Source organism: Brassica napus, chromosome C7 (assembly GCF_020379485.1).
Source record: "Brassica napus cultivar Da-Ae chromosome C7, Da-Ae, whole genome shotgun sequence".
Taxonomy (NCBI): Eukaryota; Viridiplantae; Streptophyta; class Magnoliopsida; order Brassicales; family Brassicaceae; genus Brassica; species Brassica napus.
The window spans coordinates 45,759,062-45,776,331 of NC_063450.1; the positions used below are offsets into that span (position 1 = coordinate 45,759,062).

At 37.5% G+C, this 17,270-nt stretch overlaps 4 protein-coding genes and 1 non-coding gene across 10 annotated transcripts; 3 read left to right on the forward strand and 2 right to left on the reverse strand.

Moving 5' to 3' along the window:
* The first annotated feature begins 1,180 nt into the window (after positions 1-1,180).
* LOC106440114 (PHAF1 protein At3g51130-like) lies at positions 1,181-4,470 on the forward strand. 2 transcript variants are annotated; one of them, XM_048762631.1, is made up of 15 exons: positions 1,181-1,424; positions 1,660-1,742; positions 1,840-1,914; positions 2,137-2,204; positions 2,275-2,377; positions 2,470-2,530; positions 2,612-2,778; positions 2,865-2,927; positions 2,997-3,044; positions 3,183-3,296; positions 3,371-3,461; positions 3,549-3,622; positions 3,841-3,945; positions 4,057-4,121; positions 4,308-4,470. In XM_048762631.1, the coding sequence occupies exons 1-14, from the start codon at positions 1,331-1,333 to the stop codon at positions 4,102-4,104; spliced, it is 1,194 nt and encodes a 397-aa protein (XP_048618588.1). In that variant the 5' UTR covers positions 1,181-1,330; the 3' UTR covers positions 4,105-4,121; positions 4,308-4,470. The 2 variants fall into 2 exon arrangements, with proteins under 2 accessions (XP_048618588.1, XP_048618587.1); XM_048762630.1 differs by having other exon boundaries at positions 4,317-4,470.
* Positions 4,471-4,557: 87 nt separating this feature from the next.
* On the reverse strand, positions 4,558-4,630 carry TRNAE-CUC. The gene has a single exon. It is a non-coding gene; the product is annotated as a tRNA-Glu (tRNA).
* Positions 4,631-4,640: 10 nt separating this feature from the next.
* LOC106440113 (protein CHAPERONE-LIKE PROTEIN OF POR1, chloroplastic) lies at positions 4,641-6,536 on the forward strand. Of its 4 annotated transcripts, none has more exons than XM_013881711.3 (5): positions 4,641-4,795; positions 4,968-5,109; positions 5,191-5,282; positions 5,705-6,149; positions 6,242-6,536. In XM_013881711.3, the coding sequence occupies exons 2-5, from the start codon at positions 4,970-4,972 to the stop codon at positions 6,390-6,392; spliced, it is 828 nt and encodes a 275-aa protein (XP_013737165.1). In that variant the 5' UTR covers positions 4,641-4,795; positions 4,968-4,969; the 3' UTR covers positions 6,393-6,536. The 4 variants fall into 4 exon arrangements, with proteins under 4 accessions (XP_013737165.1, XP_013737168.1, XP_013737164.1 ...); XM_013881714.3 differs by having other exon boundaries at positions 4,655-4,795; positions 4,957-5,109; XM_013881710.3 differs by having other exon boundaries at positions 4,684-4,821.
* Positions 6,537-9,531: 2,995 nt separating this feature from the next.
* On the forward strand, positions 9,532-15,149 carry LOC106440110 (kinesin-like protein KIN-7G). 2 transcript variants are annotated; one of them, XM_013881699.3, is made up of 15 exons: positions 9,532-9,858; positions 10,164-10,276; positions 10,646-10,880; positions 10,951-11,040; positions 11,101-11,201; positions 11,304-11,417; positions 11,507-11,588; positions 11,671-11,738; positions 11,830-11,895; positions 11,974-12,098; positions 12,323-12,659; positions 12,815-12,943; positions 13,026-14,090; positions 14,176-14,501; positions 14,609-15,149. In XM_013881699.3, exons 3-15 carry the CDS (start codon positions 10,676-10,678, stop codon positions 14,934-14,936), a joined length of 3,036 nt encoding a protein of 1,011 aa, XP_013737153.2. In that variant the 5' UTR covers positions 9,532-9,858; positions 10,164-10,276; positions 10,646-10,675; the 3' UTR covers positions 14,937-15,149. The 2 variants fall into 2 exon arrangements, with proteins under 2 accessions (XP_013737153.2, XP_013737154.2); XM_013881700.3 differs by lacking the exons at positions 9,532-9,858; positions 10,164-10,276 and having other exon boundaries at positions 10,644-10,880; positions 10,955-11,040.
* Positions 15,097-16,535, reverse strand: LOC106440111 (GDP-mannose 4,6 dehydratase 1-like). The gene has a single exon (XM_013881702.3). The coding sequence runs from the start codon at positions 16,453-16,455 to the stop codon at positions 15,334-15,336; it is 1,122 nt and encodes a 373-aa protein (XP_013737156.2). The 5' UTR covers positions 16,456-16,535; the 3' UTR covers positions 15,097-15,333.
* Positions 16,536-17,270: the final 735 nt, after the last annotated feature.

Below are 17,270 nucleotides of genomic sequence, written 5' to 3' on the forward strand. Positions count from 1 at the left end.
TTTTTTTAATACGAATATTTGAAGTGCTGAAATACTAAATGTTACGTATTCAATGGAATTTTGGTATATGACACAACAAAAGAAACCAAGTCACGTGATGCTTTTATGTGAAAAGTTTTCTTTACAAAGTCGAGTAAACTTTTCTGGGGTCTAAATGTTGAAATTTATACCGACCGGATCAGTCAATAGAATATAAAAAAAAGTAATACCATTTGTTTGACTTTTTGGAGAGTTATGATGTTATGGAACATAATTTATTACAAAGAATAACAAGTAAAAGAAGAGGATAATTAGCTAAAGGGAAAAATTCGAATAAACTTAGATGAATTTGTGTAGAGTTTGTGAATTTTGAGAGTTAATAGATTTAAAAAATTTATGTGGATTGTAAAAATTTAGATACATTGACTTATGAAATTTGATCATAACTTTTTAAGATTGATATAAATTTTCATGAATTTGTATTACCTCTTTTCTATCATTTTTGGTAAAATAAATATAAAATATATTTATTTTCTAAATCATATAGCATAATTATTTATTTTTTACTTTCAAATTAAAAAGAAAATAATATTGATATATACAAAATGGAACAATTTTCTTAAACATCCATTTTAAAAGATTTTGTCACAAAAAGCATTAAAAAAAGAAAATGACAAAAAAAAATTCATTAAAAATGGAAAAGACTATTTTACCCCTTACGGTATAGATGTATAAGTAATAAAAAATAAAAAATAAAAAATAAAAAGTTGTTTTTATATATTTTTTTTTTTTAAATTCGAACATTTTTATAATTTTTATAATGTTTCTATTTAAAAAAATATTTTTTCAAATTTTCTTTTTGAAATTGGAAATTTTATTTTGAAACTTAAAAAAAATATATATATTTTAAAATTATTAAGATTTGTAAATCTAATTATTATTATTTATATTAAAAATATAATATTTTTAAAATAATTATATATTCAAAAATGTAAAAGTATATAAATGTAATGAATTATAGTTTTGAACATATAATTTTGATTTAAGGTGCAATAAATATTTGGTAAGAATAATTATTTTGTTTTCTAATATTTTTATCACAAGTATTTTGAAAATCACATGGATACCTATGATATTTTGAAAGTTGAGTTTTATGAGTAAAAATAAATAAAATAAATAGATTTAAATAGATTTAATTAGAATTAGAAAATGAATAATAACAAACTTTTTGAATAAGGATCTTATTGTGCGTGAAATAACAAAATTCAAAAAAACAAAGAGAGAGAGAGATTGTTCTCCTCCGTCCGAGAAAACGATCATAGTACGAAGGATTACTCAAAGATCGGTGGTGATGCAGAGAACAAGAAGACGATGCGAAGGCACCGCCATGGGCGCCACCGTCTTCGATCTCCGACCCGGCGTCGGCATCGGACCTTTCTCCATCGGTATTCGATTCTCTCAAATTCTCTTCTGCTCTACTCTAGTTTTTTCGAATTCGAGAATCACTTGATCATCTCGCCTGCGTATATTGGACTTGGAAGATAGAAATTGATTTGCGATCGTCGATTGCGTGTTCCTTATTGAGTTCGATAATAATAATACTGTAGTATTAGCTAACGTCGTCTTAGTTCATGGTCACACTGTTTAGCTTCCGATCAAAATCGTGGTGCTGTTTTTCAGGAATGCCGATTTGTGATGCATTTGCGCAAATAGAGCAGCAGCCTAACATATATGATGTTGTTCATGTTAAATACCACGACGAGGTTTGTTACTTATGAGACTCATTCACTGTTTATTTCATCCAAGTGTTATATCTTATAAATTTTATTGGATTCTCCATGATTCCTTTGGCTTGCGCAGGATCCTCTGAAACTGGATATTGTTATTAGCTTTCCGGATCATGGTTTCCATCTTCGGTTTGATCCATGGTCTCAGGTACTAGATGATGCTGTGGTTGATACCTTTTTTTTTTTTTTTTTTTTTTTTATCAAACCAACTAGACTACTTTACAAATCTATTATGCTTCAACTATTCAAGTGTGGAAACCGATATCCTCATTATTTGACTAGTTTTAAGTGGAGTATTCAGTTTACTCTTCTTTTATTTGTTATAAACTCTAGCTTGGTTATTGTTCTTCCATATTTGATTTGTTTGCAGAGATTACGCCTGGTTGAGATATATGATGTCAAGCGGCTTCAGATGCGTTACGCCACTTCTACGATTGGGTGAGTTAAAAAAATTATGACTTTGGTGTAGTTTACTCATGTGATGATCTGTGCACTCCTTGTACTTCAGGGGATCAACTCTGGCGACGTTTGTGGCTGTTTATGCACTTTTTGGACCGACCTTTCCTGGGATTTATGATAAACAAAGAGGGGTTTATTCTCTCTTCTACCCGGTGAGCAACAAATAAATATACGGGTCTCACTCTTCTTCCATATATGTTTGAATTTGTTCTGTCGATGATTAACGTTTATTTAACTATGGCAGGGGCTATCCTTCCAGTTTCCGATTCCCAACCAGTACACGGACTGCTGCCATGATGGAGAAGGTATGTTTTTCTCCGGGTTCAAGAGAAATTCAGTTTATGTTTCTTTGTCTATTATATGACTTATCTTTCTATTCTATGAAGCGGCGTTACCATTGGAGTTTCCAGATGGCACCACGCCAGTAACATGCCGGGTCTCTATATATGACAACTCAAGCGACAAAAAAGTTGGTGTAGGAAAGCTGATGGATAGAGCTTCTGTCCCTCCTTTGCCTCCTGGCAGCCTTTATATGGAAGAGGTTCATGTCAAGGTATGGCTTATCTTTATTGGTTTAAACATAATTAGCAGCTAGCCACCTCCTTACTCTTCGCATGAGTATATTACATATTTATGCAGCTTGGCAAGGAGCTATACTTTACTGTTGGAGGCCAGCATATGCCTTTTGGTGCATCTCCACAGGTAAATTTTTGTACCTACCTGTCTTATTGTGCTTCTTCTTTGGAACTCATCATTTCGTGCTCGGTGCAGGATGTATGGACTGACTTAGGACGACCATGTGGGATCCACCCGAAGCAGGTAACTTGTTTGTTGTATATCACGAACAGATACTTGCATTAGCTTCTCTCACTATCTTGCCTGCAATTTATCTGTCATAGTCTAATGCCCATTTGAACATTTGTATTTCTGCTTCTAAAATTGTACTTTACTTTCCAGGTAGATCAAATGGTTATTCATTCCGCCTCAGATCCACGACCACAGACGACTCTTTGTGGTGATTACTTTTACAACTATTTTACTCGTGGTATGGACATCCTGTTTGATGGCGAGGTAGACAACTGGTCAAGCAGAGTTAATATATTCCCTCCGTTCATATGTGTTTTTTTAATCCATGACCCTTACAGACTCACAGAGCTAAGAAGTTTGTTCTTCACACCAACTATCCTGGTCATGCTGATTTCAACTCATACATAAAGTGCAACTTTGTGATCTCTGGTAAGCGGTGCAGATGATAGCAGTTTCATTCAGATGTATGTTGAGTTGTATTTTTCAACAAAACTACGCTCTATTGCTGCTTTTCAGTTGGAGAGAGTGAGGCAGAAGCAAACAGAGGTGGAAACAAGATCACTCCAAGAACGAATTGGGAGCAGGTTAAGGTAAATGATAGGAAGCTTGTCTATGTTAGGCCTTGACCAATTTCACCTGAAAATTTATTGACCAATCCCATTGCATAACGAGAAGAATTCTGTGAGGTGTTGATCATTGGTAGAAATGTCAGCATGATTGTGACTGATTCGAGTCAGTAAACCTGAGAATAGTAACAAATGAGTAGAACATTTCTCATGAAACCTTTTTGCTTTCACACCTTTAATAGGAAATACTCGGGGAGTGTGGACCAGCAGCTATTCAGACACAGGGCTCGACGAGCAACCCTTTTGGATCGACATACGTGTATGGCTATCAGAATGTTGCTTTTGAGGTGAAGCATTTTTGATAACACCCCAATTTAGGAATTGGGATCCTCTTTGCTATAAATATTTTATCAGATTGTTAGAGGAAACCTTTTCAAGTGGAGTTAATAATTTTGCAGGTGATGAAGAACGGTCATATAGCCACTATTACTTTGTTCCAGTCATGATGTGTCTACCGCCCGAGGTATGCGCTTACTAATTATTCCTAGTTCATGTTCAGTTTTCCCGTATAGATGGTCATTTATATTTGCAAAGTTTCATGTTCTTCACTGTCTGATTTAATAGAATTCTTTTAGGCTCAAATTAGCGTTGTTTTCTGTTGTGTGCTAAACTCCTCAACAGCATATCACGTGGATGATCAATGTGTTAGTCTTTGCAGGGGCTCTTATGCTTTGGGTGGAGAGGCAGAGGCTATTATTATCTTCTACAACAGACTGTAAATTTAACGTCATGATATTATCAAAACTACAAATGTAAATGCTGTACAGTTGTGTTAGTTGATATCAAACTTTATAATGACAGTTAGTACTGTATATCCCATTATTCAGACAACTTGTCTAATTATTCTGATGAGATAATATAGCGTTTATGAAAAAAGAAAGGATTAAAAAGACAAAAAGCTCCGTCGCCGGGACTCGAACCCGGGTCTCTCGGGTGAGAGCCGAGTATCCTAACCAGCTAGACTACGACGGAATGTTGATTGTACTCTACTTAAATTCTTAGTATACTAATACATCGCTAAATCAATTTCGTCAAGGAGCTCTTGTATCCGTTTCTGCGAGCAGGAGCAGCTTTTTGTTTTGTCGATGCTTCTGGGAGAGAAAGGGAAAGTGGTTTTCTGATTTGTTTTAATCGGCGGTACGGTCTATACTTCTCCTCCTCTGGTACTGTTTATCAATTTGATTTTGTCTCTGTTAGAATGCATAGTAGTAACTGTGAAGTTGGTTTAGCTACGAACTGTTTTAGGTTTCTTTTATTTTGCTTTAATTGGTTTCATCATATGATTATATTAAACTTAGGGATTTGGCAGAGATGATGAATGCGTCCGGGTTAACTCTAGCTCCCCCGAAATTTCACTTTCGATGGCGTTCACATCGTTTCGCTACATCTCAGAGAATCTCTCAAGCTTCATCTGTTCGTCGAGATGCTGCAGCTTGTCCTCTTCTTCAAAGGTAGTAGTGTCTTTTGCCCTTTGTATTCAATTAAGCATATGACAGACGATTTGTAAATGGTGTGGTTGTTGTTGCAAATAGGGCTTGTTTAGCAATTTCTACACAAAGAAGCAATGCTTTGATCGTCCGTGCCATGAGTGCTTCCTTTGGTGATATGTCAGACGATTCATCTGGTAAACTACACAACTCTGACCTACGCATGTTTCTAGGTTAAGCTATCTAGTAATAGCACAGACTGATTAGGACAATGCTGGTCCTGAAATTTTGGTGGCTGTAGACAGATTTAGTGAAGGTTTTAATATAAATTTGGGGGTCTGTCTATGTCTATAGTCTATGTAATTTTCTTCAATTTTTTTGGGGATTATAAGCCAATGTTTCACTTGGCTATGCTCAAGACCGGCCCTGATTACGGATAACCTCTGGGTTATACTTTTAAATGCTGCTTCTTCATTCCTTTGTGGTGAGATAGTTAAGGTGCTCCTGTGTTGAACTTGTTGTCAGTAAACTAAGTAAACAATACATAATTAATCTTAGTCATAACGATTACTCAAAGCGTGGTGACTAAAAATGTTCACTGGGATTTCCATATGCTCAGCTGTTTTCCCTCGGATCAATGTCAAAGACCCATACAAACGTCTTGGTATAAGCCGGATGGCCTCAGAGGATGAGATTCAAGGCGCGAGGAACTTTCTTATCCAGCAGTACGCTGGTCACAAGCCTAGTGTTGATGCGATCGAATCAGCTCATGACAAGATTATCATGCAGAAGTTCCATGAGAGGAAGAACCCGAAGATCGACATAAACAAGAAGGTCCGCCAAGTGAGACAGTCCAAAGTTGTGAGCTTTGTTTTCGACAGATTCAAAACTCCTCCCAATGCTTTCCTTGTCAAGACGGCAGTCACGTTTGCAGTTCTCGGCGCTCTTACGGTTCTGTTCCCGACAGAAGAAGGACCCACTCTGCAGGTTTTGTTATCTTTGATAGCTACGTTTTACTTCATCCACCAAAGGCTCAAGAAGAAGCTCTGGTCTTTCCTTTACGGGTAATCAGCAGAGCTGATCATAATCGTGAAACCTTTGGTACCTTCGTGATATGAATTTTGCAACTGATCAGGTTAATGATATTGTGAAACAGGACTGGTTCTTTCATCTTCTCGTGGCTGATTGGGACTTTCTTGATGGTGTCTGTGATCCCGCCCTTCATCAAAGGACCAAGAGGTTTCGAGGTCATGTCTTCGCTCTTAAGCTACGTTTTGCTTTGGGTGGCTTCGAGCTACCTTAGGTAGCATTCTAGCTCTTCTCTTTATCCCTTTTTGGGTCGCAATAGTATTATTATCTCGGGTATGTATGTGAAGAACACACAAAATGAGAAACTGAATCATCTTCATGTGGTCCTCATGTGGCATACAGAAAAAGATTTTTTTTTGGTTCTTGAAGAGTTGTTTATTTCCATGAAACCTCACTCTCTTTCACGGTTTAATATCTAAAGTCGTGTCTTCTGTTGCCGGCTACTTTCTACATGTCTTATCTTACGTACAAAGAAAAAATAGCGTAGATGTGGGCTGGGCCTGGGTCGGACGCCGCAGCCGAAATTTTGAAGACATAAACATTTTAAATAAAATTTTAATTTTTTTTTTTAATATAGTCTGGGCGGCTTTGTTGACCGGTGGTCCTGGATGTGAGCTTTTATCACAGCCTGGCAGCCCAAAAAGCAAGTATTAGTTGGCGGAGTTGCGGTTGTTGCTAACCACGAGTTTTCTATCTTAGAGATATCGAGTTTTCCATTAATAGTTTAGGGTTGGTTCCATAAATTAGTCTGATTTGCAGTATTTAACCAAGTGGTCGTGGTCCAGTAGTAAAAGATTCACAGCTGTGAATACCGTCTTGGGTTCGATTCCCCTTAGTCATCCGGAACGCTTTAAGTGGTAAGAAAACACGGATCATGTGGGCTTCGTAGTGATTAGTCTTTGGGTCTAGAAAGCTTTTGGGATCACTACGGTTATAAAAAAAAAACTGTCAGTAAAAAAAGTGGAAAATAAGGTTGGCCGTGAGCTAAAGGCCTAAAGCTCATCAAGCTAGGTGCCAAGTCCAAAGTTCACGTAGAGGAGCATTGACTTTTTTGAGTAAAGTGGTTTATGATTAACAAAAGTGTGTATGCTTTATGCGACCAAATCATGAAGCATTGACTTCGTTGACACTTGTAATTATGAAGGCTGCATGGCTTATTGTTCGTAGCCTCATTATCATGTGCATGGCCCTCTTTATTTATTTTCGTGTTCGAATTTTATGTATATCTTCTCAATAAACACATTTTTGATACTTATTTTGTGCTTTCGTTCAAACAAAAAGAAACATATTTTGTTTTTTTTGGTCGACCTCACAATTAAATGTGTTTATTCAACAGATATAAATTCACTTGTAGTGTCCCTTCCATATTATTGAATCATGAAAAAGTTTTTTTTTTTTTTGATTCAGAATAATTAAATAACCCATATTTCATTCGTTTTCTTAATAGATAAAATAGACTAGACTCTGTTAAGCTTGTAATTTCAATTCATAATAGTTGGTAATATGAAAATTAATATATGTTCCTGCGCATGTTATTGGAAAAAGTAATTAATATTTCTGGCACATTCGCTAGAAATTCTATGTTTTTTACACATTTCAAACCAAATTCTACTCTAACGTCAACAACATATTACTTGTAATGTATCCTACTTGAATCATTTTATACTGTATATTATGTTACGTTTAATAGGTTCCATGTCCATATCAGTTTCAATGCGAGATTCATAACAAAATCATGTAGACGTTTTCACAACTGTATTCAACTATTCATATATCTTTTAATTTGATGCTAGTTTTGGATTACATATAAACGTTCCATTTAGCGATGTATAGCAAAAATGTGTTAAAACACTTTTACATATTTATTTGTTTATCAGCTAATGCATCTTATATCATGATGTAGTACAGTAGTAGACTGGTTCAACGTTGATGGCTGAACGTTTCATTTTGGACGATGATTACATTTAATTATGTACTTGAAAATGTAAAAGTAAGAAAAACAAACGCACATGCCTTCATGTGCGCTGCTTTTATATTATATTAATTTAAAGTGAATTATAAGTTGCCAATGATGTAAACATATATGCTGGTACTAGAAATCATTACTTGCAAAATCATATAATTTCTTCTGTGGTTGTGATGTAATACCACTAAGATCGAAATAATGTGTGTTCATTCAAAATAGGTGATTAGGTTAATGATGTGATTTATCAACTTAAAAGTGATTATAGTCTTACTATTAGCTCTAAATTAATTCCTATATTATCTTCCTCGTCTGTCCAGATAAAAAATGTGGATAATAGTTTATTTTTCTGAAAGTATCTTGGATAATCAAACTGAGCCACACTGTTTTGGCAGATATTGTTTTTTTTTTTTTTGACAGACATAGATTTGGCAAATCTCCTTTTACTGGATCAAATATTTATAAAAACTCGTATAAATCTTAAATTATTTGATTAATCATTTATATAAAATAATACAAAATGCGGTTAATGACGAAATAGATAATCTTATATATTAAAACAAAAGCCACAACCTTCTTCATGTTTGATTTTTTTTAAAATAGACTCAATGGACCTACTACTAGAAAGTCATGTTACATTTAATTTTTAATCTTATCATTTAAATTTTGGACTTACCAGAAATTTTTATTGGTCTATCAATAATTGGATTTAAAGAATAGATGATCCATTGAATTTATAAATAGTATAAATTAAATAGATATAATTTAATGTTGTAATATTATATACCTTCATATATTAAGTATTTAAATATTTGTCGATGTCAAATTTTAAAATTATAAAGATTTTTTTTTTAAATAAGAAAAATCATATTATCTAACAATGATTAATCTATACTACCTTAAACCAATGAAAACAAATTTTAAACTATATAGTTTATTTTAAAAATTAAACAAAAAACTAAATGTTTAATTATTTACTCGATATTATAAATTTATGAAGCGAAAAGTTTAATTTTTTAAAAGCTTTCTAAATTTGTGAAATGTTACAATATTTTTGAATATGACAATAAAACAATATTTTACTAATCTTTATATATATAGTTACGATTTTAATAATGAAATAATAATTCGAAAAAATATATATAGAAGAAGATACAAATACATCTGAAAATATAAAACAATCTATTCAATGGGAAAAAATATACCGTAAATTTTAAAAACTAATAGACACAAATATTATAATATATATTAATTTAGAATTGAAAATAAAATATTTATATAAAAATAAATAAAGACAAAAATCTGCGCGGTTGCGAGCTGGAAGGAAAATGTAGTAATCATTAATTCATTAGCTGCTTCAATTCTCTTTTTTCTTTTGGATCAGAAGCTGCTTCAATTCTTATGCTTTATTTCTTTAGCGCGCTAATATAATTAGCCAAATTCAATTCTAATACACACACACATTGACGAGGAAGAAAACAAAAAGCCATTAACAGCTGCGTCATTCCGATTCTTTTTTTCTTTTCTTAATTACCTGATTTATCGCGAAAAAAGGTTCGACGGAGAATCTCTCGGGTGGTTTCTTCCGATCGGATTATGCCATTTCCTGCGTCGGAACACCGTACTCGTCCGAATCGTTCACCGTGCCATTGTTTTTCATCTCGTTTCTCTAGATCTCTGTTCCTCATTCACGGATTCAGAGAAATCAGGAGCCTACTCAGGTTCGAGTTCAGTTGATTGTTCTTAGTTTTGTGTGTTTTTTTCTTCTTAATTGACGAGCGTGTGATAAGTACAGTAGAACTACGCGTGATGGTTGATTTTTTTTTTGTGGTGGTTTTGGTTATTGAATTTTTCGACATTCATTGATTTGATGAGACTGTGAAATGAATTTTAGGCTCTTCCTCGCCGAGGTTTATGCTGCGGCGGCGCATGTCACATTTTTTTTGTTTTGTTTTGTTTTGTTTTGTTTTTAATACGACTTTCTTGGATCTTATGGCTAAATTTTTGTTTTCTTTGGTGTTTCTAGGAAGCAGGTGTAAGTAGTAAAAGCTCTGTTTACTCAAGATTCTTTCCTCCACATCGGACATTTTGCAGAAACGTTCCTTGCAAACTTCTTAATAATTATCAAAATCCCTCAAGGTAACTCGTAAAAAACAAGTGCCTTTATTTTAGGCAACTATATAATATAAGAGTGGGTTTGACACTTATGCAACATGCAAGGAAGAATTTTTGAGGGGGATGGGACCATTCCAGAAAACACCAAATCCTCTGGCTATAATATTTATATGAAACTTCGTTTGTTTATGTCTTAAACAATGATGACAAAGAATCATTCTCTTCTGACATATATTGAATATAAAACACGTGGAATGGGATGGAGACAATGTTCTTTTTCCCAAGATATGGAATAAGACAAAGTTCATTACTTGAGTCATGATTATGTCTGTCAGCTTTATGTATAGACATGACATTGCTGATGTTTTTCCTTCCTGGTTTCTTTTGGGGTAGGATGAGGGATGGGAGGTGAAGGATTTGAAGATGGCTGCAGGAGAGGATCAGATGCAAGGATCTTCCGGGAGGGAAGAGAAGATTTTTGTTTCTGTTCGTTTGAGGCCATTGAATGTGAAAGAAAGGGTAAAGAACGAAGAGGCGGATTGGGAGTGTATCAACGATGAAACCGTCATTTACAGGAGCCATCTTTCCCTTTCCGAGCGTTCCATGTACCCCACTGCCTACACATTTGGTAAGACTTGCTTGCTTTTTGCAGCTTCTTGATCAAACGTAATCCTTACCCAGCTTTAATATGCCTCTAGACAGAGTGTTTGGCCCTGAGTGTTGTACCAAGGAGGTGTACGATCAAGGGGCGAAAGAAGTGGCTCTCTCTGTTGTTAGTGGGGTTCATGGTAAGGCATGTCTTTTATCCACTGTGGCTCATGTTTGCTACTAATGTCACCTGGTTTCAGCTAGTGTCTTTGCATATGGACAAACAAGCAGTGGAAAGACTTACACTATGAGTGGGATTACTGACTACGCCTTGGCCGATATATATGATTACATTGCGAAGGTGAAGTTAAATTTTATGATAGATTTCATAGTCTCCTTACCATATTATTTCCATATTCACTAACTGTCGCTCTTCTGAAATTTTTTTGGGTTTTTTTTGCAGCATAAGGAAAGAGAATTCGTTCTGAAATTCTCAGCTATGGAGATCTATAATGAGTCTGTAAGAGACCTCTTAAGTACAGACATTAGTCCACTCAGACTTCTAGATGATCCTGAGGTAAAATTTGACACTGGCTGATTATACTCTGACAACTTATGGAATTGGTTATGCATAATCTACTTAGCTGGTTATTTGCTTTTTGACAGAAAGGGACAGTTGTTGAGAAACTCACAGAGGAAACTCTGCGGGGCTGGAATCATTTTAAGGAGCTTTTATCAATCTGTATAGGTATTGCTTTTCGAAACGTGAATCTAAGTTAATACTTTTGATGTTTAGCATCAATTTGACTAGTATCATCTAATCATTCTAGATCAAAGACACATTGGAGAGACAGCTTTAAACGAAGTTAGTTCCCGCTCTCATCAGATTCTGAGATTGGTAATGCATTTTGATGATTTACATTATAGATTCAACACTGCAGTCTTCAGGCTGCTTTCTGGAGCTTATTTCTGACTGATATCTTTCACAGACGGTCGAAAGCACAGCACGTGAATATTTAGCGAACGATAAATTTAGCACACTCACAGCGACAGTGGTATGTACGTTGAATCAATCATGTATTCTCCTCAAAGAAATAGGAAATAAATTCATAGGTTAAGTAATTATCCTGCAGAACTTCATTGATCTTGCTGGAAGCGAGCGTGCATCTCAATCATTTTCAGCTGGCACAAGGTTGAAAGAAGGTGGTCATATAAACCGAAGTTTACTAACACTAGGAACCGTCATTCGAAAGCTAAGGTTAGTCTGTGTAGCACCTTTAGATTCAAAGAAGTCCCTGATTTGTGCTATTTATTCATTGAGTTTGTAAGCAAATTCACTGTCTTTCATCTTTGATAGTTGAGTTTTCTAGCTGAAACATCTACCAAGTTATTCGCAAATTGGTGCTATTAACATCTAATATGTGTATTGTATTTGAGTGGATTCCTTTTGGATTACTAAATTATATAGCTAGCTTAATGCAGTAAAGGAAAAACTGGGCACATTCCATTCAGAGACTCAAAGCTGACGCGCATACTTCAGTCTTCGTTGGGAGGAAACGCCAGAACTGCCATAATCTGCACCATGAGTCCTGCGAGAATCCACGTTGAGCAATCAAGAAACACGTTGTTATTCGCAAGCTGTGCAAAGGAGGTGACGACAAATGCGCAAGTGAACATCGTCATGTCTGATAAAGTTTTAGTTAAACATTTACGGAGGGAGTTGGCTAAACTGGAGAGTGAGTTGAGAAGCCCTCGTCAAGCTCTTGTTGTGTCTGACACAACTGCATTGCTGATGGAGAAGGACCTCCAAATTCAAAAGGTAATGCGATTTACTTCAATCAATCTATCAAGATATATAAGCTCACTTCCCTAACCATCCCTTTGTATAACCGGTAGCTGAATTCATACTGGTGATTTGTCTTAATATGTAAATCCATTCACTCTAAGAACTTTATGGTTTTTCATTACTTACAGCTAAATAAAGAGGTGTTCCAATTAGCACAACAGTTAGAAGGGGCTCATTCTCGGATTGATGATCTCCAACAAATTATTGGTGAATCACCAATAAAAGAGATATTATCAACAGACTCGGAACATGCAAATGTACGTGAATTTTACTAAAAACAAGAATGAACTCTTCATCTGTTTGATTTATTTACAAATCCCTTTTTGGTATTTCTAACAGTTGGTTCTTGGACATCAATACCCCAAGCTGCGGGTGCGCAGTTCATGGGAATCTCTATATATAACACCAGAAAGCCCAGTATCAGCTCAGCGATCCAGTATGATTTCCCCACGATCAACCGACCACGGTTCTGACGAAAATGTCTTCCAGCTTACCGACTTTAGGATTGATTCTGGTGCAACTATCCCAGGCCAACAACACCTTTCATATGTGACTCCTGGGAAATTCACAAAAGTTCGACTTAATATTCGTGGAGCAGAAAGTACAAACAACAAGGGGAAACCTGTAGATCAGGAGGAGAGGTTGCATGAAGTGGACGAACCAAGTGAGGTGGGTTCTGGAGATACTTGCACGGAACTTCGATGCATAGAAACAGGTATCATCATGTCACCAGAGCCAAACAAGCTTCAAGACCGGTCTATGGCTGTGAAGGCGCTACCAGTATGTGTACCAGATTCAAAGAACTTAAGACCACCACCAGAAATTGTAGAAGAAGAAGAGTGTGTAAAGGAAGTCAGTGCTGTCTTTATCGAACCAAAGGAAAAAAGCGAACCCATCAAATCTTCTAACCTCAGAAGAGACCCTACACTTCCAGATTCTGTCACTCTGTCTCCTGAAAAGCCTTATAGTTTGCATCTTGAGAAACAAAGACTAGGAGGCGTTAGGCATACTAGAAGCCGAAGCTGCGGAACAAGCTTTGTATCCGGTTCTTCCTCTTCTTTGTATGAGCATGAGAGAGAAGCCAACACTCCACCAAACTGGTATCAGAAAGAAAGAGCTGAGAGCAACCTGAAACCGTCCAACATCAAGAGGCCGCCATTACCAACGCATTCTAGCCGGATGAGCATGCCAGCAAATTGGTTTGAGAAAGACTTCAACCGCAACCAAAGAACGGCAGCTGCTTTAGATGGTGTTAATAAGAGAAAGTCATCAATGAATAGCTCACAGGTGTCTTCCTCTAGCACTCCTGTGTCTAGGCTTCAGACAAGTGGTAGAGCTTCCAACAGCCAGGAGGAATGTGAAGAGAGTGGTCCCCAGAGGGACAAGCGAATCATTCATTTATCGGTTAGTTATGCTTAGCTTGGTCTTTCTTTTCGCTTACCTATACTTGACAATGTTGTATTTATCTTGAGGGCTACCTCTATGGCAGATGGAGGAAATAGAACAGAAGTTCTTGGCTCTGAGATCAACAAAGAGCTTCAAGGACGCTGCGGTGGACCCAATACAAGACTATTTAACCACGCCACTGAACTGGCCGTTGGAGTTCAAGAGACTGGAGATGGAGATTATAGAGCTATGGCATGCTTGCAACGTTTCCATGGCACACAGAAGTTACTTCTTCCTTCTCTTCAGAGGGGATGAGAAAGATTGCTTGTACATGGAAGTAGAACTCCGTAGGCTTAAGTACATTAGAGAAACCTTTACCAACGATAGCAAAGCTATTGAAAACGGACGCACTCTTACATCAATGTCCAGGTATATATATATTCATCAAAAAGCATCTTACCTTTCTCTGGCGTTTTATGTCAAGAATGTATGCTCTCTTCTTTTCTTTTAACTGTTTGGGCTGTGAAACAAAACAGCCTAAGGGCGTTGAACAGGGAGAGGTACAAGCTGAGTCAGCTGATGCAGAAGAAACTGACAAAAGAAGAGAGAGAGAACCTGTTCTTGCGATGGGGTATTGGGCTGAACACAAAGCACAGACGGCTCCAGCTGGCCCATCGTGTCTGGTCAGAGAGCAAAGACATAGATCATGTCCGAGAGAGCGCCTCTGTTGTGGGGAAGCTAATGGGGTTCGTTGACATGGATTTGGCGTCCAGGGAGATGTTTGGCCTCAACTTCTCCCTTAAACCACGTCCCAAGAAATCTAGCCTGTGGAAACGGAGCGTTTTGTCCCTCTCCATATTGTAATCAAAGAGAACAAAAAAAAAAGACTGAAATTTCAACTGATTCAGTGCTGAGTACTGAATTGATAGCGGTGAGAAGTACATTTGCAAGTGTAAGTTTTTGATTTTTGGGAGCGAGACTGAGAGTTAGAAGAGATCTCAAATGTGTAATTTCAAAAAGCCACTTCGCAAAAAAATGTATTGATGTTTATCATACCACTGAACAATCTTTGTACTATATCATGTAGACAGGAGTTGCAGAAACAAGACACTGAGTCATAGTTGAGCATTGGGTTTCTGCTATGAACACAAGAAGATGTGTCTCAAGTTAAATAAAAGCACAATACACTAGAAACAAAGACAACAATAAAACAAGTATAAAAAGACATGCAACTCTATTATAGAAGCAAATTCAAGTACAATCAAGGTTGCTGCTGAGCATCCATGTAACCAGCATCAACAAGCACTTTCTCCCTCTTAGCAAGCTCAAGGTCTTCATCAACCATCATCTTCACCAGCTTCTCAAACCCCACTTTGGGTTTCCACCCCAACACTTCCTTGGCCTTGCTAGCATCTCCTTTCAAGTTATCCACTTCAGACGGCCTAAAGTACCTCTTATCAATCTCCACGTGATCCTTCCAGTTCAGCCCCAAGTACCCAAACGAAACCTCGAGAAACTCCTCCACCGTATGCGACTCCTCCGTCGCCACGACGTAATCATCCGCCTCCTCCTGCTGCAGCATCAGCCACATCGCCTCCACGTAGTCCCCAGCGAACCCCCAGTCCCGGGAAGCTTGTAGGTTCCCGAGGAAGAGCTTCCTCTGCAAACCGACCTTGATCCTCCCCAACGCTCTCGTTATCTTCCTCGTCACGAAGTTCTCTCCGCGACGTGGCGACTCGTGGTTGAACAAGATCCCGTTGCACGCGAAGAGACCGTAGGCCTCACGGTAGTTAACAGTGTACCAATGCGCAGCGACTTTGGACGCTGCGTAGGGGGACCTGGGGTGAAACGGCGTCGTTTCCGACTGCGGAGGCGGGGTCGCTCCGAACATCTCGGAGGATCCGGCCTGGTAGTACTTGACCGTGCGGCCGGTGTCGGCGGTGTGAGATCTGACGGCTTCGAGGAGGCGGAGGGCGCCGGTGGCGACGACGTCGGCCGTGTAATCGGGGATCTCGAAGGAGACGGCGACGTGGGACTGAGCGGCGAGGTTGTAGACCTCGTCGGGCTTGATCACGTCGAGCCAGCGGCGGAGCGAGGATGCGTCGGTGAGATCGGCGTAGTGGAGCTTCATCAGAGCCTTGTCGGCGTTGTGCGGGTCGATGTAGATGTGGTTGATCCGCTGGGTGTTGAAGTTGGACGATCGGCGGATCAGGCCGTGGACTTCGTAGCCTTTCTCGAGGAGGAACTCCGTCAGGTACGATCCGTCTTGGCCGGTGATTCCGGTGACCAGTGCTATCTTCCTCGGCATTTCCACATCGGATCTGGATCCGTTGTTTTCTGACGCCATTGATGGTTTTTGGATCTGGATATCGCGGTGGCCCATTAAATAGGATAGTGAAGGAGGTCAAAGCTTGAAGACGGAGAGGGTATTTTGGTCAGTTTAAGCGTTGTTACGGTCACTGCCGTCTGATGCGGTTTGTTTCCATAGTAATGGTTTACTCATTTTCTGGTCAAACCTCGTGAATAGTCGTGGGATACAACGTCCAAATCAAGAAATTTCAAATCATTTGCATTTTTTTTTTTTTGGGTTAAAATTGTATAGCTACATATTGCATGAATCCAACAACGAATAATTTTTTTTTTTTGAAAAATCAGTAGTATAATGCAACAAGACTCTTGGATGTGGCATAAAATCTTAAAATACGAGTTTTGGCGGAAACTTTTCACAACAAGATTGGTAATGGTAAATCTACATCATTTTATATATATATAAAAATCAATTAGGTAGATGTTACTTGGGAGGAAAGCCAACAAGAATAAAGCAGTCCAAAACACTGGCATTATCTCTAACCATTATCATTAAGATGTACTTGTGTACTGGCATGTCTCCACGCACAAGCAGACAGACTCGCTAAAATCGCAAGATATATGTCAAGAAAATCGAATCTATTATAATTAACTTTTATATCTCAACCAACAGTGTTAATTTTATAATACTTTATAAGATATAGAAATCTTAATTATATCATTGTGATTGATATCACTAACGGCTTGATCAGGGCCGGCCCTGAGAATTTTGAGGCCCAAGACCATTTAGTAAAGAGTTTAAAATTTTGGGGGCCTAAAAACTTTTTTTTTACAAATTGGAAGCCTATTTACATATAAAAATTTTCAAAAATTTTGGAGGCCCAAGGCGAA